This window comes from Penicillium malachiteum, assembly GCF_028827825.1.
Source record: "Penicillium malachiteum strain IBT 17515 chromosome Unknown utg000001l:1.0-8184562.0:1.0-8186909.0, whole genome shotgun sequence".
Lineage (NCBI taxonomy): Eukaryota > Fungi > Ascomycota > Eurotiomycetes > Eurotiales > Aspergillaceae > Penicillium > Penicillium malachiteum.
Genome location: NW_026643094.1, coordinates 3,591,098 through 3,617,071, shown reverse-complemented (window position 1 = coordinate 3,617,071; position 25,974 = coordinate 3,591,098). Strand labels below are relative to the sequence as shown.

At 47.7% G+C, this 25,974-nt stretch overlaps 9 protein-coding genes across 9 annotated transcripts; 5 read left to right on the top strand and 4 right to left on the bottom strand.

Annotated features, from left to right (window-relative positions):
* Positions 1–853: 853 nt before the first annotated feature.
* N7483_001363 (uncharacterized protein) lies at positions 854–2,353 on the bottom strand (the record flags this gene model as incomplete). Its single annotated transcript, XM_057084800.1, has 2 exons — positions 854–1,910; positions 1,971–2,353. The coding sequence occupies 2 exons, from the start codon at positions 2,351–2,353 to the stop codon at positions 854–856; spliced, it is 1,440 nt and encodes a 479-aa protein (XP_056950949.1).
* A 4,005-nt stretch (positions 2,354–6,358) lies between these two features.
* On the bottom strand, positions 6,359–7,492 carry N7483_001362 (class I SAM-dependent methyltransferase; the record flags this gene model as incomplete). The annotated part of the gene is made up of 2 exons (XM_057084799.1): positions 6,359–7,319; positions 7,374–7,492. The coding sequence occupies 2 exons, from the start codon at positions 7,490–7,492 to the stop codon at positions 6,359–6,361; spliced, it is 1,080 nt and encodes a 359-aa protein (XP_056950948.1).
* A 1,057-nt stretch (positions 7,493–8,549) lies between these two features.
* Positions 8,550–10,131, top strand: N7483_001361 (NAD(P)/FAD-dependent oxidoreductase; the record flags this gene model as incomplete). The annotated part of the gene is made up of 3 exons (XM_057084798.1): positions 8,550–8,598; positions 8,744–9,746; positions 9,834–10,131. 3 exons carry the CDS (start codon positions 8,550–8,552, stop codon positions 10,129–10,131), a joined length of 1,350 nt encoding a protein of 449 aa, XP_056950947.1.
* A 775-nt stretch (positions 10,132–10,906) lies between these two features.
* Positions 10,907–11,897, bottom strand: N7483_001360 (TBP family protein; the record flags this gene model as incomplete). The annotated part of the gene is made up of 4 exons (XM_057084797.1): positions 10,907–10,923; positions 10,980–11,394; positions 11,479–11,566; positions 11,641–11,897. The coding sequence occupies 4 exons, from the start codon at positions 11,895–11,897 to the stop codon at positions 10,907–10,909; spliced, it is 777 nt and encodes a 258-aa protein (XP_056950946.1).
* A 2,526-nt stretch (positions 11,898–14,423) lies between these two features.
* On the top strand, positions 14,424–16,498 carry N7483_001359 (electron-transferring-flavoprotein dehydrogenase; the record flags this gene model as incomplete). Its single annotated transcript, XM_057084796.1, has 3 exons — positions 14,424–14,715; positions 14,815–16,333; positions 16,399–16,498. The coding sequence occupies 3 exons, from the start codon at positions 14,424–14,426 to the stop codon at positions 16,496–16,498; spliced, it is 1,911 nt and encodes a 636-aa protein (XP_056950945.1).
* Positions 16,499–17,378: 880 nt separating this feature from the next.
* On the top strand, positions 17,379–19,190 carry N7483_001358 (uncharacterized protein; the record flags this gene model as incomplete). Its single annotated transcript, XM_057084795.1, has 7 exons — positions 17,379–17,430; positions 17,657–17,785; positions 17,845–17,850; positions 17,910–18,070; positions 18,480–18,553; positions 18,627–18,723; positions 18,795–19,190. 7 exons carry the CDS (start codon positions 17,379–17,381, stop codon positions 19,188–19,190), a joined length of 915 nt encoding a protein of 304 aa, XP_056950944.1.
* A 716-nt stretch (positions 19,191–19,906) lies between these two features.
* On the top strand, positions 19,907–21,007 carry N7483_001357 (dihydroneopterin aldolase; the record flags this gene model as incomplete). Its single annotated transcript, XM_057084794.1, has 2 exons — positions 19,907–20,731; positions 20,810–21,007. 2 exons carry the CDS (start codon positions 19,907–19,909, stop codon positions 21,005–21,007), a joined length of 1,023 nt encoding a protein of 340 aa, XP_056950943.1.
* A 1,023-nt stretch (positions 21,008–22,030) lies between these two features.
* N7483_001356 (AGC family serine/threonine-protein kinase) lies at positions 22,031–23,815 on the top strand (the record flags this gene model as incomplete). Its single annotated transcript, XM_057084793.1, has 1 exon — positions 22,031–23,815. The coding sequence occupies one exon, from the start codon at positions 22,031–22,033 to the stop codon at positions 23,813–23,815; it is 1,785 nt and encodes a 594-aa protein (XP_056950942.1).
* Positions 23,816–24,535: 720 nt separating this feature from the next.
* On the bottom strand, positions 24,536–25,891 carry N7483_001355 (uncharacterized protein; the record flags this gene model as incomplete). The annotated part of the gene is made up of 1 exon (XM_057084792.1): positions 24,536–25,891. The coding sequence occupies one exon, from the start codon at positions 25,889–25,891 to the stop codon at positions 24,536–24,538; it is 1,356 nt and encodes a 451-aa protein (XP_056950941.1).
* Positions 25,892–25,974: the final 83 nt, after the last annotated feature.

The window sequence follows — 25,974 nt, the reverse complement described above, 5'->3', positions numbered from 1 at the left end:
CCTATGACGTAGGTGGACGTACTACTGTAGTAGGTGTACTGCATAGACTGAAGATGTAGTCGATGCAAATACAAAATGATTCCACAACTCAACCCTTTTTAACTCGCAAGAAAGATGAGATGAAGAAAAAGAGGAAAAACGATGAGAAGAAAAGAAAGGACTAGGCACAGCCGAGGCCTGTTCTTGAAGCATCGCGATATGAGAGTCTTCAAATTTCAGATTTGATAGCAAATCAAATAAAATAGGTAGAGTTATCTACTGAGTATCAGAAGAACTAGGCGGATGTGAAATTTCTACTGACCCAGTTGCTACATTGATAGCAGAAACAAATTGTTAAATGAAGAACTAACCCTATGTAATATCCTCTATACATGAGCGGCATAGGAGGCTAAGCTACTGGTGGTCAAGATGTAGAGGTAAACACTCCTACTCTATTCAAAAGTTGAGACACTACACACCACAGACATCTAGATATTCATGATTGTCATACTTGAATTGATTCATAGATTGCATCGACGCCTTAGCATACAGGAAATAGCCCGCTTTTTAACCCTTCTTTTCATCGAAAATTTCCCAGATATTCATATCCCCCATCTACCCATCCAGGGCAAGATAATAACGCAAAACAAACTGATGTGTATATATACAAGAATAAGATTAGAAAAAAAAAGTAAACGCGCGGCACAGAGATGAGAGCCGACATGTTCCAGGATTTAAAAAGGTGGTAAGAGGGTATAACGACAAAGTTGGCTCTCAGGGCAAGCGAGAGGGGAGAGAAGAGAAAAGTGTTTCAAAGAAACGATGAAAAATGAAATGAAAGGAGTGCATAACCCAGTGATGGCATGAAAAGAGTTTAGATTTCGCCAAACATCTCATCAAGCTCATCAACCTCCACGGTTTCTGGGTTCTGCAACTCTCTCCAAGAATCAAAAACAGACTCGGTGTCCATGGAGAAATTCCGGGGACCAAGACTGAGCTTTTCGTGCGACTCGGTCAGATCAGACATCTTGAGATCGACATCTGGGAATCCACTGTTCAACATGTCCAGGGATCGCTTGAGGGTGGAGACCGGAGCGGCATCCGGATCAGTAGGCAGACTGATCTGGGGAGCGGTCGGAAGACCATTAACCTGTTCCTCGCCATCCATCTCAACATCAATCACGCTCGTTCCAGACGAGACAGAAGATGCGACAGAAGTAAGGGAGGGAGAGGGAGATGTGCCGAAGAGGGTGGCAGCGGCGGCCTCATCCAAATCATGGGAGGCGTTGTCTACCGAATTCATATGAGAGAAGTAGTCGTTGAACTCTTCTTCGCCGTGAATAGACGGAGAGATCGATCCACCGTTCATGGGGGAATCGATGTGCGAGGCCTCGTCGATGGAACTGAGACTCTCGGAAAGAACGGAAAAGCCGCGTTCCGACTGATCGCGACTGGCCTTCTCCTCCGAAGCACGCTCACGCACAGCACTGGCGGTCTGGGTGAATTCCTTCTCATCGCCCTCCAGGGGCGGGGAGGCCGCGCGATTTGAGTGCATCAGGCGTGTATGACTGCTGGGGTCTGGAAACTGATCGTTCGATGTACCATGGCTGGTAGAGTTGTGCAGGTCGACATTCTCAAAATCCGGCGATGACAGATCAACTTCGGGACTGGGGCTGCGTTGGCGCGACATCAGATCCTCCTCATCTTGGTCCAGACTGGAGACACTGGGTGTCATGTTCTTGCCATCCATACCAATCAAATCATCATTATCTGGGATAGGTTGACGTTGGCAGGTTGTCAAATAATAGTATACTTTGCGCGGGTGAATGAGAATAAGTTCCTTGGCCATGGGGCATGGCGCAAGGGCGGTCCAAGGACGCTTCATATAGGCAGCCAGTCGAGAAGACAGGAGGGCGGCAGGATTAGCAGAGCTAGAGAGATGTTAGTCGCGAAAACGATATAGTCAAGGGAGATAGGGGATATAGTCTTACTTTGCGACAGTCGCATTCAGCGACACTAATACTGCAGCCAACTCCTTCACCAAATGAGGGCGATTCCCAGTCTTCTGTAACTGTTCAATCACAGCGACCACAATATCATCATTGATACCTTCCGTGTCAATCTTCCGCGCAACTCCGGCATCCATAGGTGATGGGGGAGGTGTATGCTCGAAGGCTCCGTGCCGACCGGCGCGCACTAGAGACCCCTTCCCCGTTGACGGTTCTGGTGATTGTGAAGTATGCGACCGTTTTACTTTCTTTGCAGGATGAGAATCATCTGTTTTTGAAAAGGAAGGAGAGCGTCTCGAAGAGTTGGGAAGATGAATGCCTAGCGAAGGAAGAGAGAGTGACTTGCGACGAGTATTGTACGGCATGATGGAAATATAAAAGGATGTATAGATGTTAAGGGAATAAAGAGTAAAGGGTAAAAGATAAAAGATAAATAGAGGAAACGATAAATTCTGGGGGGAAAAAAAATAAATGATTTCACTCGGAGAGGGACTCCTGGTAGTAAAGGGGGAAAGAGAGAAGGGAAGTAGATGAGCTTCACACTCTCTCTCAGTTCTGGAAGGCGAATGATCCGAATAGTATGGATTACAGTGGATTCTCCCTATTCTTCTTTTTTTTTCCTTATTTTTTTTTTCCATAATTTTTCCATGGATTTTTTCCTCTTTTTTTTCTTTTGTTTTTAAATCGGAAATACCAATACAGTCCCGAATTCAAATGATGATGATTGGTGGGGATCCGGATATTGATTTTCGTTACGGCATCAGTTTAATTCTGACATTATTCAACTTAATCCACTTCATACGAATACTATGACCATAAATCGGGATTTTTATTCACTTGAACCTTGGTATCAACATTTGATATTTTCATACTTTTATTCTGTCTTTATTTTTATCTACTTAAGTACATATAAGTATATGTATTTTCCCTCTTCTTAGTAACATACTCTATACGGGATTTGAATCAAATTCCAGGCGGTGTGGATCGGGTTCCATACCACTACCCGCTTCATTCCCTAGTGCATACCGATCCAAGAGGCAAAAAAAAAACCCAAGCTGATGAAGCCTGGAGTGGAGTGTCATAGCCATGTGTTCTATCACCCAATATGGTTCTTAACAATAGGTTCCACAATACCAAAAAAAAAAATATGGACCAGGCTCCACGACTCCATTAGCTCAACCTGCTCTCCCAACCACTGAATACCGCTGGCCCCGAAACAATAATAACCTCTACCAAATCGCTGATTGGTGTGGGACAAGGCAGGAAAGGACTCTCTAGGATTGGGGGCAATGCCCGTATTTCTCAATCTCAAGTTGCTGCAGATGCATCTTGCCCAGCCCTGGAGGGTGGAATTGGATCTGTCAAGTGGTTGCTAGGTGACCAGTCGCCCTGTTGCATCTTGACCGCTTCTTCCATTCAAATCTGTATATCATTCGGTATGTGAGTCTAGAGCAGGCTCGGGAACTAGCGCATCACCTTGTTTTTTTTCCCCCTTCCCATAATCTCGGATGCATCATCTCTATATTTCTGGGTTGCCGGTGCACGCGAGCAACTTAACCCGAGACCTCCGGACGAAAAACACCGGTTCCCTAAAAAGATCCCTAGCGTCGCCGTTTGGGAGGGTCACTTTATCCACTAAGGTGGATCTTTGAAACATATGTACTGTATTGTAATACTCTAGTAAGGAGATGGACTCTGTTAGTCGGAAACGGGACTCGCCACCCGTGTGCAGCTAAAGCTGAGAGGTACATTAACGCCCCCGATTGAAGTACGAGTTTACAGATGTACTACCACTTGACTTTCTTGGCTTCAAGCTAACATAAGTTTAACTGAAATATGCAGAAAAAGCAAAAAAAAAAAAAAAGATTAAAAAAGAGAAAAAATCTTCCATATCACATCTCGGCTCATAAGTTAAAAAAAAAATAATAATAAGTGATGATGCCATTAAGAGGGGAATTCCTTTCCCCCCCTTTTAACTCCGCTCGACGTCGATATGATGTTCATGTCATGGTCCACCTCACCGGAGATGGCACATTATTATGCTTCCCTAGGCTAAGATATTCATGAGACCCGTCTTATTTTACTCCATTCGACTCCGTAACCCCCAATCACTCCATCTGAGATGATTTCAATACTCCACTGTAGTAACGATCGTCGCCTTGTCTTAGCAGCAAGGGCGGGTAGGGGCATTTACAAACAACCTACGTAGTATGCAATCTAGGATAATCATTCCATGTCCCTTGGGGAAATTCCCTAGGATACAAATGGTCCAATCTTATCGTCGCATTTGCCCACTTCTAGGTGATGACATCTTTCACTTCTTGTTCGGGGAGGGGAAGGTTACCATATTCGACCAGTCAACCATGGAACAGGATCGAGTATCAGGCCATTGTTTGGATACATTTAGACATATCGGTTGAAAGGAATGATCATTTTATCTGATCTGGTTCGTGTTTGGTCCCATACTACATCGGATCGAAATGTATGGTGACAACATGCAGTAGTGGCTGGGACACTAATTCTCCGCATCTCCACAGATGAAGTAGGTGGTACGGAGTACATGGACAGCCTGCATCGGACATGCCCTATGCCCTGCATTTGGATCTACCTGTACGGAGTCTCCGTACTCCGTATGTACTCCATAGACTGGGAGTTCTATACTGTAACTCTTTTTTTCAGATTTGATCTTCTGTTTGCAATGTTGGATATGTCGTTTTGGGTGCAGATCTACATCACAGTATGCAACTTGAATGTGGTTGGCTGTCGGACATGCATAAAGACTGGTCCGATTGGATTCCTCGTTTCTGGGGGTTGGCTACACACTTAAGATTCAAGTTCTAGCCTTCGTTTAACTCTTTGATATCAAGACCATACCCGCTTCCTTCAAGACTATATACGTATCACTTATATCCACTTTCATGATCTATCCAGTGTTCCCCATGTGGCAAAAAGAGTCAAACTTGAAACATAGATGTCATGAATCTGACCATAACCCCCCCCACTTGAGTTCAACCTGGGACGGGTGTATACATCTAAACTGAGACAAACATTGGACTAATGCTATCACCCACCAATTCCATATGTAGGTTCATATGTATTGTAGGGAACCCTTGCTTTGTCTCAATCACTATCACGAACCCCTCGTCTAAGATCCCAGTGCATCATCTATTTATCACCACACCAACCTTCTGAGACAAGGCAGATACCCCTGCAGGTGATCTGCAACATGCATATCCCGACCGATTTAGATTGGAAGGCTTTCTCTTCCGCCTTGTTGGTCTTTCCGCGTCGTTTGAATATCGCGTATTTACCAATAAGAAAGTGATCCGACCCCCCTCATGAAAGTGCCATTTCAAGATTCCCTGCTCATTTCCCGCTTTCGAGGTCCAGATGGATGAAGTATGAACTCTAGAACATGTTGACTCAAGTTGGTTATAACTCCATGTGGTATACTCCGTGCTCTGACTACGTACTACTTTTGGTCTATCTAGTACGAAGTAGTAGTCGTCTTGGACTAGTCTACATTGATAGTAGGCACCCGATATAGCATTCCAAATATCTACGTCAAATAGTGCCAGTGGTGACTAGTGTTAAGGTAACTCTCCACTAAATTCGGAAATTGTACTCCGTCATGAAGCCATTCCTTCAGGTTGTCATAAGTCTTGGGTTAAACATTTGAATTAAAACATTTGAATTAGAAGATTCAAATGAATAGTGGCCAACTGGTGGCTTGCAAATGTCGACTGCTACTACCTATGGTAGTAGTCTAAGGCGTTCTTGCAAAAGTGTATGCAAACACTTGAACACACTACTAGTACTACTCTTCTCATCAGGCGTTCCAACATTTGAAGGTTGTCACTTGAGTCCGAGTCAAGCACCCATAGCACTTATTAGCACTAATAGTATCCTCACGCTGCTCACTTTATGAATTTCCAATTCCTACATGTGCAGTCTTCGTGTTCCATTTGAACATTTGCAGGTCAATTTGAATTACTGTACTACACCACACATCTCAGCACTCCATCCATCTATAATTAGGTTGGTATCTACTAGTATCATCAATGTAGATCTCCACGTTTCATCCAAGCCCCACATTCATTATTCCGCGACAACTTCAAGTTACGCGAGATACTGCCAATTTTAGATGATAACGTGAGATAAAAGTCTTAATATAATACAAACACTCAAGTGCTGTCCATTTAATCCTAATCACAAAAAGATGCTGACCCTTTCATGTGCGATGCTTCTATCTATATCCAGGAGGCATAATCCTTAACCCAAGTACTCCCTCTAATACTAGTATCGTATGATCCTCATGCAATGTTATATAACTCGAAGCCCATAAGCGACAGACTTAGACCTAAGCCCAATCAAGACTTCTCAGATCCCTGCCTCGGTCGCAACACATACCGCCATGTTGTCCCAAAATGCCACCGTTTCTCTTCCACAATCTCCAGCCCACTCTCCTTCACAATCGCCCCAATATCACGGTTCCACCAACAACCATGTCTATCCGCATGCGCAGGCGCCAAGTTATCCAGAATCCGATTCAACCAATTATAATGGGATCTTCCATGCTCCAACAATAAGATCCTCCCATTCTGCGGCTCCGTAATCTCACCCAAATGCCTCAACGTCCCCACAGGATCAGGCATGGAGCATAATCCCATAGTCTGCACAATAGTATCATAGTAAGAACCCTTAAAGTCCTGACCATTGACACATTTCACAGGTTCCGCAACAGTAACAGAAGCCGCATCCTCCGCCCGAAACGAAACAGGCATAAGACGAACCTTTTCCTTCTCATTTCCCTGTTCATACTCCGGATGCAAGGTCTTGAACTTTTCTTCCGCAATACCAACCATCTGCGGACTAAGATCCACCAACGTAAGTGACCGACATCCCAATATCGCCGCGCGACCTGCATCGTCTGTTCCACGGCGTTCGCCAAGCTCATAGTACTCGAGGTTTCGACCTGTACCACAGCTTATCTCGAGGACATCGCCGCGTGCGAGCTTGACCAGAGCTGCGCGCTTAGAGCCCATGCGCATAGCTTTTTCGGAGATCTCGACCTCCGCGTCGAAGGTTGGGGCGGTGGTGTTGTATCGGTCTGAGACATCGGTGGGTGTGTTCATAGCTTGGGCTTTTGAGACTTCGCGACTGTACGATGCGTATAGGAAGCCACAGTAGGCGCTTATTCCGAGGACTGAGACGCCGAGGAAGGTCATAAGGCGGGGTGACATGGTGGGACCTTTGTAGTTTGGGTGTGCTGGGAGTATGGGTTCTGGTTTGGGGGTTGGTCTTTGTGGAGGTAGAGGTCGTCGACTCGGACTGTGATGGCTTTGGATTAGAGGAGTAGGTGAGTTGAGGCTATTTGGGTCATACCTTGGTCTTTGAGGTCGAGGTTGTGCCTTTTGTTGTGCTTTGCTGTGTGCATGTCTGCGAGCGGACGGCGCAACGGCCCAGTTGAGTCTTGAGACTCTTCTTATTTGGGTAGTGTTCATCATGACGGAGTCAAGACTGCCTGGGTCTTGGTTTGTTCACCAATTGAGCTTTTCTATCGCATCAACTCAGATATTCGAGAATGCCGATGCGCGACGGCCAAAGAAAAAAATCCCGGGAGCACGTAGATGTATGCTCAAAGGCGGAGTTCCACTGAGAAACAATGGAAAATGCAAGATATCCCTTTCTCTTCGACCCAATTCAATGTCAATCCCCGGGTTTTTATCCAGGATAAAGCTAATGAGGCTCTGCTGTCTCCGGGTTGCCGTTTTCCAAGGAGAACCGAGATGGATGACTTCCGTTATCGGGACGATAAGACATGCCGGAGATCACAACCATACTACACCCGTGGACTCATGGTAGTCAAAGGATGCCGTTAGTCAAGTACCTAGTTCAAGTTCGCTAGAAACGAGGGACTGAATACCTAGGTATTAATTTCCCAGTCTCCAGGTTTGAATATGCAATCAGTGATTCTCTACTCATCTCAAACTATTACTACTACTAGTATCAGTGCCCTTCCATTCACTATATATCACGATATCAATACTACCAAATCTTGCAACAAGTTTGGTCAGCTCCGATTGGAACGACACGGGGATCCTTAAAAAAAATCATGTAATATTAAACCACCGATTCATACCTATTGACATCTGATATTGATTCAACACTGCCCAGGTGCCACCCAGGCATCGGCGCAGCGCTAGAGGTGCTCCAGGGCTAGTATCTGCGCATAGTTTGATGTCCACTGGCAATGTCCATAGTTTACTACCCTTAGCCCAGATACTCCTTACACACCCAGTCTCAGCTTTGATGCAGATTCGAATAGATCATTCAACCGGAACTGAGAAGAATGTTCTCAACTTGTTCCTGGCTCTTCTATATTCAATACAGTGGTGCTGACCCACTATAGACTTGGACTCCACTTGTACCTCGAATTAACGCACAGTCCGTTATCGGGAGAGTCACAACGTCTCCAATCTCCAACTCAGCTGCATTCCTCTTTCTTCCTCCTGAAGCACAAAACAAAAGACCTCAAAAACCAAGCCATTGAAGCCTACCATGGCATTGCCCTCGAAGATCCTGATTGTTGGAGGTGGTATCTTCGGACGTAAGTCTCTACCCCAGACCAGATCCCAATTTACCCCAATTCCTCTCCACAGAACGCACAACAACCCCGCAAAATAAATCTACAATTCCTGTCCCTATATACCGCGCTCACGAGACCAAAACTAAATACTAAATACCACTGGCAGTATCTACCGCCATATCTCTGAGCAAACGCCATCCAAACGCTCAAATCACACTCATCGAATCCGCACCCACAATTCCAAACCCGCATGGCTCCTCCGTAGATAAAAGCCGTATTGTGCGCGCAGACTACGCAAACAGCGCATACTCTAAGCTCGGAGCAGCCGCAATCCAGAAGTGGCGCAATACACCCTGGGGTGAAGAGGGTCGTTACACGCAGAATGGTCTGTTACTGGTATACCCCGGTGACAGCGCCAGCGCAAAGGAGTACGCGCGGAAGAGTTATGCGAATGTACGAGAGATCGAGGGTGACAACGTTGTCTTCTTACCAACCAAGAAGGATGTTCTGAGTGTTGTACCACCGTACGGAGAGACATTAGATGTTGCAGGTGGGTATGTGAACTGGGGATCTGGGTGGTCTGATGCAGGTGCGAGTGTTGCATTTGCGAAGAAGCTACTCGATGAAGAAGGGAAGGTAGTTTTCCGTCATGCCGATGTGAAACGTGTACTCTTTGAAGAATCCAAGGACAAGGGTTCAGAGAATAAGAAGCCTCGTGCTATTGGTGTTGAGTTGGAGGATGGCTCGAATGTCTTGGCTGATTTGGTTGTCCTCGCGACGGGTGCATGGTCATCTCGTCTTGTGGATCTACGTGGAAAGGCTGTTGCGACAGGTCAAGCTATCGCTTATATCAAGATTAGCGATGCTGAGCAGCGCGAGCTGGAGAACTTGCCTACTATCTTGAACTTCGCGACGGGTATCTTTATTATCCCGCCACGGGATAACTTGCTTAAGATTGCGCGTCATGCGTACGGATATCGGAATCCTGTTACGGTGCCGGTTCCTGGGACTGTGCAGTCTGGTAAGACCATGCAGGTTAGTCTGCCTGAGAATGGAGTGCCGGTGCCGTTGGAAGGCCAGGAGGCGTTCCGGGTTGCGTTGAGACAACTTCTACCGCGGTTTGTGGATCGGCCGTTTGCTGATACGAGGATTTGTTGGTATACTGACACGTAAGTATTTCTTATTCGAGTGTGTTTTGTTGTCTCGGCTCGATTACTGCAGTTGGATGATCTATGGCTAATACGAGTCTGGTGCAGTCCGGATGGTGATTTTATTGTCTCATACCATCCTGCCTATGAGGGTCTTTTCCTTGCGACAGGTGGCAGTGGACATGCTTACAAGTTCTTCCCCGTTATTGGAGACAAGGTTGTGGATGCACTGGAAGGAAAATTGGAGCCCGAATTGCGCAAGCTTTGGGAATGGACAACCATGACGCCTACTTCGGAGACCGAGGACCTATTTGATGGTGATGGAAGCCGGTCAGGCGCGCGGGATTCAATTTTGAAGGATGAACTAGCCAAGAGCAGGAAAGCTACCAGGGGTAGTGTTTTATAGACTTGGTGTGACAATCTTGCAAGTTCAAGTCTCGGTTGAACCTGTGGACTTTCCTTCGAGTCGCTGGGCGGAGGAGGTTGCACTTTGGGAGGTGGGAGACGGCTGCAGTTGCATATACAGTCCTTACTGACAGGCGGCACGTATGTGGTATAGCCTGAACATTTGATCATGATAGAACATAGAATTGGATGTTGATACCAGGTTCAAGTTGAGTACTAGCAGGAACCATTCTACTCTTCCAGGGTATACAAGGTGATATATAGACTAGTACTTGGAAGGGATTTTTTTTTTAATAATTCCACTTTCTTTAGAAGTAACGGAAGCATCACGGCAAAAGCCGATCCATCAAGCTCAGAGCCAAAGCGACCAAGCAACGACGGAATTTTTTTTGGGCCCGCGACAAGCTGCCTCACCAACGGGGTTGAGCAAAATCAAAGAAACATGGGGATTAAGAGGCAGCCATTCGACCAGCGCACAGAACCGCCTCACTGCGGTGCGCAGCAATCTAAATTGTAAAAAGTCGAAGAGATGAACAAAACACAACCGGGGATTTGACCAAATCGCTAGAAAACGCCGAACAATGCTTGCATAGAGAATCGTGAGAAAAAGGGGGAAAAAGGTCAGGGTAACCGGGCAGCAATATGGGAGTCGAGACTACCCATCTGCCATAGTTGACCCATCGAAGCAAGAAAGATAAGGCGAAGATGTTAATACAATGGGGAACAAAACGGAGAGCAAGATTGATCTTCCTGGCGAACGGCTGACTGTTTGTTGCTTAGACCTTGCGGAAATCTGGAGACGAGAGTTAGTATATGAGTCGATGAACAGTGTAGAAATATAAGACATACCGTTGAGCACAGGATAGATCATCTCGAAAGCCTGGTAAATTTCCTCACGGACTTTGGCGCCAGTCAGGACAATCTTACCACTGACGAAGATCAAGAGCACAATCTTGGGCTTCATCATACGGTAGATCAGACCAGGGAAGAGCTCGGGCTCATAGGAAGAGAAGTTGTGGTGGCGAGAAGCCAGACCCTCCAGACGGATGGGGAACTTGATATCGCAGGAGCCGACGATGTTCTGGATCTTGAAGTCGGTGAACTTGGCGTTGAAGCCGAGCTTCTGGATGATACGGGCGTACTTGCGGGAAGCAAGCTTGGAGTCATCCTCGGACTTGGCACCAGTGACGACCATCTTGCCAGAGGCGAAGATCAAAGCGGTGGTCTTGGGCTCACGGATACGCATGATGACGGCGGCAAAACGCTATTAAGCAAAAAGAAAAGAGAACAAGTTCAGTCACACTGTACCCTGAAAAGGAAGCCAATATCAGAGAGGTGTGGAATATACCTTAGGGTTGTACTCGGCGTTGCGAGCATGCAGAGCAATAGTCTTGAGATCCAGACGGCAGTCCAGATTGACAGTAGCCACAATGTTTCTTTAAGAAAGTTTCAGTGTTCTGACTCTTGATGGAATGTGGTTTAAGACAAGCCAGAAAGAGTGAATACTCACTGCAAGGTAGGAACGATACCACTGCTTCCAGTGGTCGCGCCGGGAGTCGCGACAGGAGTGGCGGGAGTAGCGGGGATCACCCCATTGCCTGGGATGGCATTTCCTCCTTGGCTGTTCATCGCGTTTGCACCCTGAATCTCCTTCTCAGAGCCGGGAGGAGTGAGATCGCCCGCACCACCGGGGAAAGAGAGGGACGAGGGAGAGGTGAAGGCACGAGCCTGCTGCGCGTTCGACGGGTGAGTCGTAAGCGAATCCATGATGGGTCAAAGTGATCAGGAGATCAAAGAGCCGATTTTGGAAAAGTGTCAAAGATGACGTGGAACCACTGAGGGATAAAGGAAGGAAGGTTAGTGGGGCACGTTCGATAAAGAGACAAAGGTAAAGGGTGGTGAGGAGACAATCCTCATTGGGAGGAGGCAACAAAGGAAAGCCGTAAATAGAAGGCGGTGACTCGCGGCAGGTAGCCTAGGCGGTGAAGCAAAGGCAGAAGATGAGACGAAAAACTCACGGAGTCAAGATAAGGGAGATGGACAAGTGAATGTCTCCCCCTGAAGATGCAGGACGTTTGAGTCACACAAAGAAACTCAAAAAGATCCAGAAAAGCACACTGAAGTGTTTTCAAGAAAGACCGTCACAGAAGCCAAATATTAAAAAAGGAAGAAAAAAAAGGGAGCAGGGAGTTGCAGCACCAATGACAACTTTTTGCGTATGAACAAGGGGAAATTTCCTTCTTGTTCAGCTCTGGCCTTTTTTTTTTCAAATGAGATTTTCAGTTTTTTTTTTTCTATCTGCAAAACGTGATTCTGAATGAAAGTGATATAGAAGTGGTAACGTGAACACACTTCTTTGGATGAAGCCCTAGATGGATAGGAGGAAGATATTGATCCTTTGAACCCGGTAAGGAAAAAATCAACCTAAGAGAGAAACCTTCTTTCCCACCTGAGAATGATAGATTTTCTTTGAAAAATGGGTAAACCCAAATATAAAAAGAAAATCGATGATTCCGATCAGATTAGTTTATAGATTTGCCCAGGTGTAGCAGTGCCACAAAAGGAAAGAGGTGGAGAAGGGGGGGGGGGAAACAGAAATGCCAAGACCAAGGATTCTCTCACTCAGACACCAAGGTGGGAGATGCCCTCTTTATATAGTGCTGACTCACTGCCCGCGTCAGGGGAGGCTGGGCCTGTTGGTGGCGCTTAAAGCAGCACTACTTCTTCCCCCTTCACCCATGGTCTCCAAGCCCCACTAGCGGCTCTGGCACAGTCATTTTGATCCAATCAAAGACATTTACCATGTTGTTTACCTATGATTGGTCTTGGCTATCAATTCTCCACTTTAATATTCCTTCTTACTGGTTAATCCACCCTTGCTTTTATCCTCCGCAGCGCCATGGTTGCAATGGTCACTCAGTCTTGAGATGCTCCTGCAGCTGATAGTCGGGTCTATCCTCCCCCCCCATCCTGTATGCCTATCCAATCATCTTCCCCCTGCCTACTCGGTCACTCCCTGTACGACGCGCTATCCTCTTGCCGCTTTAATCGATGGCAACTGAACAAAAATTCTTGCCGCCGACTTCCTTCTTTCCCTCTTTCCCCCACCAGGTTTTTTTTTTCTCCTGCTTGCTCCAAGCGCCCGCCCCATGAAAAATAGCGCCTGCCACGAATCTCATCACATTTTAACCAGGATATTAATATGCTCAAAAAATTAAAAATAACACAGGACAGTGTGGACAACCAAAGGGAAATTTGTTGGGCAGAGAAAAGGCCAGGGTGTCCGTTTGGGATTGTGCGCTGGACTGGTCGCGTCGCGGATCTGATCCACCGCTTCCGCCAAGCCTTGGATCAATCTCATGGCATGCGATCATCACGTCCTAGACTCCGTATTCGGTACGGAGTATGCTGAATAGGTATTTATTTGCAAAATTTCACATTCCCCGATGATATATATCATTCAAATATGAAAAACAGCAGAAAATATGGAAGTTACGCGAGGATGGAATTATGGGCAAATATGGTGAAAAAAAAGGAAGGAAAAATAGTATGACCGTGTTTCGGGTAGAAGCTTAACATTTGAACGCGGTGAGATGATCGCCTCCCGTATATACCGTATTCAGCATATTGCTCTATCTAGTAATCCTGGAGCGGTCGATCATCACTATGGAGTACGGAGTAGATAGCTTCGAGCTCTCTTTTTTCGAGATCAGTCTAGATTAGAAGAGACAACCGTTTTAATATTATCATATTTTAATATATTTATTAAATTTGGAGAAACACATGCAACTTATCCTCGTCGATGATGTCAAGACACTTTCACGGCTGGCCACGGGATCTTCTATCTATTCCATCTGTTTAAGGGGTATTAGTTAAGATTACCTAGGTAAATGGTGGATAACTTAAATCAACTTCAAAATGTCAAAATGGAGTATAATAAATTCCTATTATATTACTGCATAATGCATACACACTTTAATCTCTGTAATCAATGTTCGGAATAGGATATACGGGGAGGGAGAGCACAACTCCTGGGCCGTTCTCGGTGAACCGCCGATTGCCCCGATTGTCAATCATCCGCTTTCTGATTGGTGGCAGAACTTACACCTCGGGTAGGCGGTTTTCGGCGATTTTAAGAATACAGAAAACGAAGTCAAAAGTTCGGCTATTCAAGGTGATTAATCTCTGGAATTCAATCCCGAGGTCATGATCGGCTTCTTCAATATCTGGAACTAATCAACTTGATCAACTTCCGTCAACCTCCCTCTCTATCACCATACATTGCGCCCCGCCATGGCGTCCAAAGGCGCTGTCTTGCCTCTATTGAGGCGTGAGATGCGATCAGCTCGATTCGCACGATCCTGCCCCTCCGTCTCGGCCCTGGTCTCGCCAGCTCGTTCTACTCACTCTCCACGCTTTTCTACCCCATCCAACCGCTTGTTGCGCCGAACCACCCTTGGTTTACCCCAGACCCGCGCCTTTTCGCAATCTGTAACCCGCCGGTTTACAGACGAGAATGGAGATTTTGATCCCCGGAAATTGGACCGCGAGTATGACGAGGTGGATGTGTGCATTGTTGGTGGTGGTATGTAGAAAACATGCGGCGTTGATGTTTTGCTATCACATGCCAACGGCCTCTGTTCACATGGCAAATTTAAGCTAACCCATCGGAATTCCTTTCTAGGTCCCGCCGGTCTCGCCGCTGCGATCAAGTTAAAGCAACTTGCTAATGAAGCTGGAAATGAGGAATTCCGAGTCATTTTGTTGGAGAAGGCTGGTGAGATTGGTTCTCATATCGTTTCCGGCAATGTCCTCCAACCCACCGCCATGAACGAGCTCTTTCCGGACTGGCTGTCCGAAGATAACCCCTCGCGCTTCGAGGGTGCCACCCCCGCCAAAAATGACAAGATGCGATTCCTCACAAAGAACGGCTCATACCCTCTCCCCACACCCCCGCAGATGCACAACGAAGGCAACTACATTATCAGTTTGAGTCAGTTGACCCAATGGATGGCTGAACGAGCAGAGGAGCTTGGTGTGGAGGTCTACCCGGGTTTCGCCGCCAGCGAGATCATTTACAAGCGAGACGGATCTGTAAAGGGAGTTGCGACCAATGATTTGGGCCTGGACCGCGAAGGCAAGGCCAAGGAAACCTTTGAGCGTGGTATGGAATTCCACGCACGGGTTACACTTCTGGCAGAGGGCTGCCACGGTAGCTTGACCAAGCAAGTGATCAAGAAGTACGACTTGCGACGCGATAGCGACCCCCAGACATACGGACTCGGAATCAAAGAAATCTGGGAGATTCAGCCGGAGAAGTTTCGCTCTGGAGAGATTGTGCACTCGATGGGATACCCCCTCCCCAAGGATACCTATGGTGGTGCTTGGATGTATCACTTTGGCGACAACATGGTCAGCATCGGTATTGTGGTGGGATTGGATTACCCGAACCCCTGGTTATCACCATATGGTGAATTCCAGAAGTTGAAGCATCATCCCCTGTTCAAGGATGTCCTTGAGGGCGGCAAGTGTATCTCATATGGTGCCCGTGCCTTGAACGAGGGTGGTTTCCAGTCCATTCCTAAGTGCGCATTCCCCGGTGGTGCTTTGATTGGTGATACCGCGGGCTTTTTGAATGTTCCCAAGATCAAGGGTACTCACACGGCTATGAAGTCTGGTATGCTGGCTGCAGAGGCTGCATTCTCTGCACTGAAGGGCGAGGACAAGGGTACAGTTTTCTTGTTTGATTATGAGCAGGCTCTTCGGGATTCCTCCATCTGGAAGGAGCTGCGCGAGGTGCGCAACATTCGGCCTTCATTTAACACCCCACTCGGCTTCTTCGGTGGACTCCTCTACTCCGGATTGGAAGCCTATATTTTCAAGGGCCGCGTTCCCTGGACCCTCAGCCACCACGGCACTGATGCCGAGGCCACCAAACCCGCCTCTCAATACAACAAGATCGAATACCCCAAGCCTGATGGCGAGATCAGCTTCGACATCTTGACCAGTGTGAGCCGCACAGGTACCAACCATGAGGAGGACCAGCCTGTGCATCTTCAAGTGGAGGACTGGGACAAGCATAAGGATCTCGCATGGCCCGTTTATAAGGGTATTGAGAACCGATTCTGTCCTGCTGCTGTGTACGAATATGTCGACGATCCCAGCAAAGAGCATGGTGTACAATTCCAGATCAACTCACAGAAGTAGGCATCCCCCTTTCCCCTCCTCTGATTTGTCTCTCGATTAAATACTAACAATCAAATTTTAGCTGCATTCACTGCAAGACGTGCGACATCAAGGTTCCTACACAGGACATCAACTGGCAGACCCCTCAGGGTGGAGAAGGTCCTAAGTACATCATGACTTAAGTTTATTTGGGAACCTTGGAATGGACCCGGAGTTATGGAAGATCAAGTTTGAATATAATGCTGGGTGGCCCAGCTGTTTTGTATATATCCCAGAATACCAAAAAGACAAAGCGTTCTACATGCTATTACTACTAGTATGAGCACTGACACTGACACTGGCAGTACCAGGTGTATGCCTTTCCTTTATTCTATAATATACTATTGTTAATTTTAATCTGATTTCAATATTAAATATTAGATGACAGAGATAGAGATAGTTTAGAGTATCCACCAAAAGCATGGCTTATGCGTGGTACATAAGACCCCATGGGGCAAAGGTACCGATGCAGAACCGTGGAATGAAGGGTGGAGGCCCACGAGGCGGATCTATACTTCCCATTAACTCTCTCTACTGGTACTATAGCCATTGATTTTCTGACTATTGAAATTTATTTAGATTCCTCACATTTAAGCGCCATGACGCAGTGGAGTACCCACGTGGATACGGAGGTAACAGCTCACACAGAAAAAAAAAGTGAGGCGGCCAAAAGTTCCAATGGTGTTTCACGCCCACCGCCAGACCACTTTCATTTCTCTTCTTTCCCCCCTCTTTTTATTTCATCTCCTTTCCCTTACTTCTCATTCAAGTTCCGATACGTGCAGAAAAGTGAGATCTGTGTAATTGGCACCAACCCAGTCACAGTCTAGTTCAAGTCCACTTTTCCTTTTGGGGTAAAAAATTTAGTGATTTTAAGCGCGTGCCGCCTATCACCGCCATCTCCATCTTCCCCCCATTTGGCTACGTCCATCTACCGGTCGCTTTGAAACTATCCCGTTGGCCACCATTTCTTTTCTCTTTCATTCTCCCTAGGATCTGGAGCTTTCTATCCCTGAGTCCACAATGACGGAGGTTTCGTCGACTCGACTTTATCTTGGGAACCTTCCCCGCAATGGTATGCTGGCAAAACCCACACCCTTTTTTTTTCTCAGCCGCAGAAGGTCGCTGGTCCCTGATGTCGCTCCGGTTTTCCCATGGATATTACTGGGGTCCCGCTTAAAGGGTCTCATGCAGCGGCCCACTTTCTTCAGAGAATCCATTTACCGCGATGGAACTGCCCAGGCTTGCGACATTTCAACATTTCCATCGTGCATCGCTGACCGTGATATCAAAATCGGCAGTTACCAAACAGGATATCGAAGAACATTTCAGCACTCATGGCTCAGGTAAAATCACAGAGATCAAGCTGATGAACGGCTTTGGCTTCGTTGAGTACGAGGATGCTATGGATGCCCGTGATGTTGTGCCTGGTAAGTCTGACAACTCACTGGTCATAACATGAAGCTTGCTAACCATGTTTACCTTGTAGCCTTTCGTACGTTATAGTTACTTGAATGGAACCTGCTCCAATGTCCATTGACTGACCTTGCATAGATGGTAGTGACTTCAAAGGTGAACGACTGACTGTGCAGTTTGCGCGTGGTCCCCGGCGCAAGGAGACCTTCCCTGGTCCACAAGACCGCCCCACTGCTCCTCGTCCACGTCGCACCATGTTCCGGATGCAGATCTCTGGTCTCCCAGAAACAAGTTGGCAGGTTAGCAGCTCAAGCCCATTCCTCCCTGGACACCTCCCTGGATTTTGATATTCCCTGGCCACCGGCGTATTTGAAGTTACCATGCCCTTCCATCTTGGTTCCTCGGTTCGGTTGTTACTTCTTGACCCTTAGAACCAAGGACCATCTGCATTCTAAATCCACGTGCTGATGGATAAGACTCATTTGGTCTTCTGTTCCTATCTGAGGAAATTGTTCACATCTGGAACAAATATCCTGGACAGATGTCGTGTGAGACTTTGCTGAGGATTTGGAAAACCGATGGCCACCTTAAACTTCTTCAGCCCTCCCCTCTCTGCCCTTTTCATGCCCTGGACGTAGACTATTCCTGGACCCATACCGGATACATCATACTCTTCCTGGAACCTGGACTCACCATTTCCTTCTTTAGGATCTCAAAGACTTTGCCCGTCAATCTGGACTGGATGTAGTCTACTCTGAAACAGGCCGTGAGCAAGGAAAAGGGTAGGTTACCCAAGCCAGACCTAGGCTTCTTATCTTTTTTTCTATTCAACATAAATTGACGAATGGATCCAAGGTTTGTTGAATTCGAAACCGCCAACGACCTGAAGACTGCCGTGGACAAACTGGACCAGAAAGAGTTCAAAGGCGCACGAGTATCCTGCGTTGCGGATGTAAGGACCCCAAACTATTCGCCCCAGGACCCAGCGGAATGGAACCCCCCCAATCTTACGAATTTGCACAGATTCAAACCAATTTTGATGACCGTCCTTTCCGTGACCCCTATCGGTCTCGCTCCCCACGTCGGCCTTACCCTCCAATGGATGAATACGACAGAAGATTCCCAGCTCCTCGTGGATACAGTCCCCGGGATCATTACCGGGAACGGTCGCCCATTCCCATGCGCCGAGAATACTATGAGAGAGATGGATATGGACGCCGCACTCCCCCACGGCCTCGGATGGAGGACTACCCGCCTCCACGTCGTCCCTACGATGACCCCTATGATGCCCGGGGACCTCCTCCCCCTCCACGCCACTATGATGATCCGTATCTTGTGGCTCGGGGTCCTTATGCTCGTCCACGTTCTCCTCCCCGTGGTGAGTATGCTGCCTATGACCGCGCACCTCGGTATTGGTAAAGGGGATTGACCCTGGTGACTTGCATCACTTTTATCCTTTTCGGATGTTTTCCTTGCAAATGATTGTTTTCTCTCCCCTCCCAAATACCCGCTACGTATCGTATTGAGCTTTATGGTACCATGAATCTTTTCTATCTGTCGAGAGTTAGCGCGTTTTCATTTTCCTGGTCAAGGTAGTTAGTTTGAAAATGGATAATGCGTCTTGATGAGTTCGAGCTTGTGCATGGTGAAATATTCACATAGATGATTGTATACTCTCTATTTGTTAGAAAGTGGATATCACTCATAGGAAAGGGCGAACATTAGTAAATTGTTCCATTGAAAATATAAAGTCAATTCCAAATTGGCCTTGGGTCATTATGGCGTGGTCCTTCTACCCGCTATGATCTGCGGGATGCCCCGCTAGAAAACTTCCTGAGCTTCTCTCCCCGCCTCCCACCATCCCCACTTGGAATTCTTTATTATCCAACTTGTACTCTGTATAGATTGGGATCACTCCTCCAAAATATATTGGAAGTACCAATTGTCAAGTTTCTCGAGTGACAAAGTTCTACTTTGTCTTTGTCCAACTGATTCCAGTGCTGAAGCTCTCCCTTCAGTATTGCTCTCAGACAGACCCCCACCATCAACTCAACCATTTACAAAAAAAAAAAGCGACAGCCCCCTTAAACATATTCAAACATCCAAAGGAAATATACTATCCAAATCAAGCCAAAATGTCCCAGCCACGCTCAGCAGTCCATATCCCTCAACCCCCTCCAGTCCTGGACAACGTCCAGCTCCACGAGATCCAGCTTCCTCTCCCCGCAGCACCTGAAGCATGGCACCGACACGGCAAGCCTCAACCCTGCACCGCAAGTCTCAAAATCTCCTACTCCTCCGCCATCGCCTCAGCCGCAACAGATGACGTCTCCCTCTCCATTGACTACGGAAAACTCTTCCGACGCCTAGAAACCGACGTCCACAACATTGGCCAGACCCCCTCTTCACCCGAGCACCCGCATCATCGATTGGTCAGTCTGGAAGGTACTCGCCGTGAGGAAATGAAGACCAGCGCTGCAGGCCAAGATCCCCGTGTAACGGCTGGAATTATCGCTACAGCTGGTCTTGGTCTCCTGGATGAAACTGCTGCGGGCGTGCGCCGCATGGCGCATGTGCGTAGGAGTCCCCGGAATAGCTTCTCGGGTGTTTCTGATGTTGGGGCGTCGGCTACTTATCCCATTGAGGCGGATTATGGACGGTGTGAGGTTTGGTTGCATCTGCCCAAGGCGTTGCTGAGAGCTGAGGAGGGTCTGCGGTATCGGAGTGTTACGGTTTGGGGGTACGAGGGTGCCGAGGGAGCGGGAAGATGCCCTGTTGTTTTGGAGGAAGAGTTCCGCATTAATGGGATTCGGTGCTACTGTATTTTGGGTGTAAACCCCCACGAGCGAGTTGAGAAGCAGTCTGTTATTGTCTCGCTTTCGTTTACTGGCCCTGGACAGTTGGCTTGGGGATCAACTGTTGTTGATAGCTACCAGGCTATGACTAGGGCTGTTGCTGAGGTATGTTATTCCTTTCCTCTGAATTTATATGGATTGTCTTTTTGTCTTAATGGGGATATTTACTAACTTGGATTATAGAAAGTTGATGAGACCACTTTCCAGACTGTGGAGGCCTTAGCTACCTTTATTGCTCACATTGTGACTGTGGACTTTGGTAACGAGCGGGTGACAGTGAAGGTTGAGAAGCCAAGTGCATTGGCATTTGTGCAGAGATCAGGAGTCGAGATCACCCGATCCCAAGCATTCTTCGCTACCCACGAGGTGGCCCGGCGTTAAACACGTTGTGCATGGCATTTAGGGCAGATCGCTTCAGCGCCCTGCATTTATAGAACCATCCAGAAAACCATAATTTTTTTTTGATAATCTGGAATAAAAGTAACAAATCAATTTATTTATATAATATTTATCAAGATCAATAATATTTCGTATCAAGATAATTATATGTCGTAGTTGAGGCAACCAATGGGGGCCTATGTATAAATCAGAAACACGTGAGCACCGGATCGGGATTAGTGGCCGCCCCGGATTTCCGCCTCAAAGCGAGAGATGTATTTCTTCAGCTGAGACTTGCAACTTCTCATTCACTGCTTAGTGTAATAACTCTACTTACTTCTCAAATCATTCACCTATTTCATAATACCTTTTTTTCTCTATGGGCCTGTCTGCGCCGAGATTTTCCTCTTCAATTTCTCTGACCAGCTACCTGGCCAGCCTGAACCCCGTTGCCTTGGACCCTCCCTTGCGAGCGCCTCCCGATTTTCTTGCCGTGTCCCCATCTTTTGAGCCCATCCCTGCCACCTTGAACCTCGACTTCGCGGTCGGTGAGGTGATTTGGGTAGGGGTTCCGGGTCCGTCCTGAAGAAGGGCGGACGGTAAAACTGCTCGAGATATCCCAGTTGGAATCAATACAAGCCCAGAAGCGAACGTGCTGTTTACCTTCTAAATCGAGGTATGTGCTTACATCTGATGCTCACTTATCGGAATTTCGGTTGTTCTGGCCGTGCTGCGATTTTCGTCCGCGATTTGGTGGGGCGAAACCCCAAGACAATCTCCAAATTTACCCCTCCAAAACATCTGAAGGAGCAAAATGAAAATGAGGCTAATCAGTATGTCGATGTGACTAGTGACTGCCATCTGGCGACTCGAGTACTTGTTCGCTGTTTTACACCCTTTCAAGTGATCAATTGTCCAACTAGACAGTGATCCTTGAACCTCTGGTTCGCAAATCTACTAGAGACCTTAATTGGCCGTAATACCCTTTCAAATCCTCAAATAAGAGACGGATCGTATCTGGAAGCCATGGAGTCTACTGCGCCTCACGATGATCTCTCCGTTGGAGATGTGTTCACCCCTCAAGCCGACAGTGTCCAGCCCTCCGTCGAAATCCCGACCAATCAACATGGCGCGGATGTCCACATGGGAGATCGGCTGTCTCCGCGCAAAGAGATGACCAATTACACTATAAACCGAGATAGTGCGATGAAACCTCCGGCCTTCGACCCCAACCTGCTTACCGGCAAAGCGCAGCGCCGCAAGAAAAAGAAGAAGCAGGGTAACCAGGCTGATCTGGCTCGATCCACAGTCCATGGCTTCACACCATTGGCGTCCGCTGATGAGGACTCGGACTTTTCAACCAAAAGCTCTCGTATTGGGGACTCGCGTCACCCTATCTCCGTTGGTGGCAGTCCACGTGTGCAAGCAACCGCTCATGGAGTCAGTGCGTTGAAGCTTCAACTCGACTCCCTCAATCTCGCCGGCAAACCCACTGCGGGAACTAGCGGGCTTTGCTCGGAAACCCCCAGCAATGCTAGTGTCTATTCTGACAGCGACCAAACTGAGGTCCTGACAAGCTACGAAGTACCTTTGGACCAGGATTTCGTCAGTGCCGATGCTGAAAACGAAGATGGACCAGCTGGTGCAAGTCCTAGCGCAGCCTCTAATGGCGTGGATATGCGCAGTCAAATTTGTCGTAAAATGACTGCGCAAGACTTTGAGCCTATGCTCTGTCTTGGCAAGGGCTCCTTCGGAACCGTGCTCCTTGTGCGCCATGCTGTCACGGGCAAGCTCTACGCCCAGAAGCAGTTCAAGAAAGCTTCGATTACCGTGCACAAGAAGCTCGTGGAGCAGACTAAGACGGAGCGCACGATCTTAGAGAGTGTCAACCGACACCCGTTTGTTGTCAAGCTTTTCTACGCCTTTCAAGACCATGAAAAGCTTTATCTGATTCTCGAGTACGCTCAGGGTGGTGAGCTGTTTACTCATCTCGCCATGGAGCGCATGTTTGAAGAGGATGCTGCCGCTTTTTACATGGCGGAGATGGTGCTTGCGCTGGAACATTTACACCAGAACGTGGGTGTTCTTTACCGCGACTTGAAGCCCGAGAACTGTCTCCTAGACCGCGAGGGTCATCTACTCCTCACCGACTTTGGCCTCAGCAAGATCGCGCTGAGTGACGATGATCGCTGCAATTCCACTCTGGGAACGATTGAGTACATGGCACCTGAAGTTATCCAAAGCAAGCCATACGGCAAGGCCTGCGACTGGTGGTCCCTGGGTGCCCTGGGCTTCGATCTTCTCACCGGCGCCCCGCCCTTCCGCGCAAACAACCACACCAAGCTACAGGAAAAGATTGTCAAGCAAAAGCTCGTCTTGCCTTACTTCCTCGGACCTGACGCTAAAGACCTTCTCACCCGTCTACTGCGTAAGGATCCCGCTAAGCGTCTGGGATACCACATGCCCAAGGATCTGGTGACTATCAAGAAACATCGCTTCTTCCGCAAGATCGACTGGGCAGCCCTGGAACGCCGTGAAGTCGAGCCCCCGATTAAACCGATTGTCACTGATCCGGCTCTTGCTGAGAACTTCTCTGTGGACTTTACCAACCTCCCACTTAGCCCTACTGCTGCTAATGGCTTTGATGATTTTTGTACCTCGCCGTACGCTGCTGGTCACTCTCGTGCTTTGTCTACCGGGCTCAGTGGTCAGCAAGCTCCTGGTGAGAATGATCCATTTGGTGGATTTAGTTTTGTTGCTTCCAGCAGCTTGCTGGATCAGGGATTAGGTGTTATGACAGCGGGTTATTAACTGTTTTTTTTATTGTTATATTCGTTCTAGCAGATTGGCCTTCAGTTCATTATTGGTTATTGATTACTTCAAGTTGTTTACTCCATGCATCTTTCTTGACTACACAAGCGTAGATGGACAGTGTATAAGGGCTAAGATATCCGAAAATAAATGATAGTTAATTCAAGTTGATGCGACTTCGACGTTTGGAGTTTAGAGCTATCGTCAAGTACTCATTCCCAACATCAACGTCACATCCCTATGATAGCTATCAATGGCGACCTTCTTGACCGTGAGACTCAAGCCGCATTCAAATGTTTTCTTTAGTTAAACGCAATACTGCTGACTGAGCAGACACGAAGGCAATGATACTGGTGATGCTAGCAGGCACTAGTCTAGTTTTCGTCAGGGATAAGAGAAATGTGGTAAATCGGATTTTTATTGTTGGGAACCCTCGTAGATAGTCATTATGTACAGTTCTTCCCCAGTCACCGCAGCCACGTGGTCACCACAGTCACCGCATAAGCCAGAATAAACTTGGCTCCGTGACGCTTTTTCCAGGAAGAAAGGAGTCAAAGAGGAAAAGGAAGAAAAAAGCGACAAAGGAATAAACAGCCACCCTGTGATACTCCATTTCATACATTCCCGATTAAAAATGCTGCTAGGCAGAAAGGAAGAAAATGAGCCAGAGAAAAGAAGAGAAAAGAGATAGAAGATAGAAGGGGGAAGAAAAGTAGACGTTTAGATCTCGCCTTCTTCACTTCCTCCGCCTTCATCGGCAGCATCTTTTGAGTGGTTGACACCTTTCTCATCTGGGATTTCACCTTCTTCTGCACTGGTTTCATCTCTCGGCTTTGAGTCTGGGTTTGAGCCAGAAGGTGCTTGCGCATCTTCATTATTCACTGCATCTTTCTTGGAGGATTCAGAAATCGCACCCATGGCTCGGAGCGGAATTCGAGGGCGAGATGCAGATGCTCCTGCATTAGGAGCAGGTGATATTGTGCGTTGTCGTTTGGGAGATCGTTCGCCATTCACCGCAGAGTGCGGTTGAGGTTGTGGGATAGGGCTTGGCTGGTAATTCTCTGGAGCCTGTGACTCTGGATCACGGGAGCGTTTACGCCAATTATTAGCGGGAGAATCGGCTGTTGGGGTAGAAAGAGACGGAGTGGGATGATCGAGGCCGGAAATCGGATTGCTGTGGAAAAGGCGAGTCGGGTCGTTGGGATCAGCGTCGCCGATGGTGAAGTCAGGGTAGTTTTTGCTGAGATTTTGCTGTACACGCTCGTAGATTTTCACGATAAGTCTACAGGCGCTGACCAGGTCTTCGAAATTGACGTCAATTTGCTTCCACCATGGCCGGCCTTGGGCGTCATCTGGGAACGAAACCTGACAGTGGCGGGCGGCAGCGTAAAGGGCAGCCGCGGCGATGACTCGAGGTGGGTATTTGAGGCAGAGAACAGTGTAGGTAGAGTCATTAAGGAAAGCGTAAGCCGCATGTCGAAGGGGTCGGTTGTCAGGAACTTTTAGAAAGAGAGAATAGTCCCACAGAATTCGGTAAGGCGACTCAAGCTGCAGATCAAAGCAAAGAAATTCGAGGATGACGCTCTCATTCTGTAGGATCAGATCGCGCCACTTCCAGTAGTCCTTAGATTGTTCATCAACAATCATATCCGGCTGCTTCATAGCGACACGGCAGCAGGCCACGACAAAGTCTTTCATGCGGCGCATAGTCTCATCCACTTTGAACGCGACGAACAGCGACACTGCCGCAATAACCTTTGGATGCATCAAATCTGAAGCCTGGTCTGGGTATTGTCCACGCAAGGAGTACCGCATCAAGAATCGGTGCAAGAAGACGGTGGCAGTCAAGGAGGTCTGTGGCGGCATCTTGAGCATCATGCTCACCTGCCAAATAAATTCAACGGCCCGGTGCCGAATGTAGTCCTCTTGTCCACGATCAATCTTGTCGAGACGGGATGGTGTGCGCTCGAGGTCATCGTCTGAGAAGAGCCATTTTTGCTCAGTTGCTGCCACTACCGGGTTCGGCAGACCGGGAATCTGGTGCTTTGACGGCGCGGGGGATGCGGTAGATTCCATTTGTAAGACAACGCGATGAAGCAGGCGTGGCTTGGAAACGAGTGGGAGGAGTGGAAGAAGTTGGAGGAATAGGGAGGCAGGAG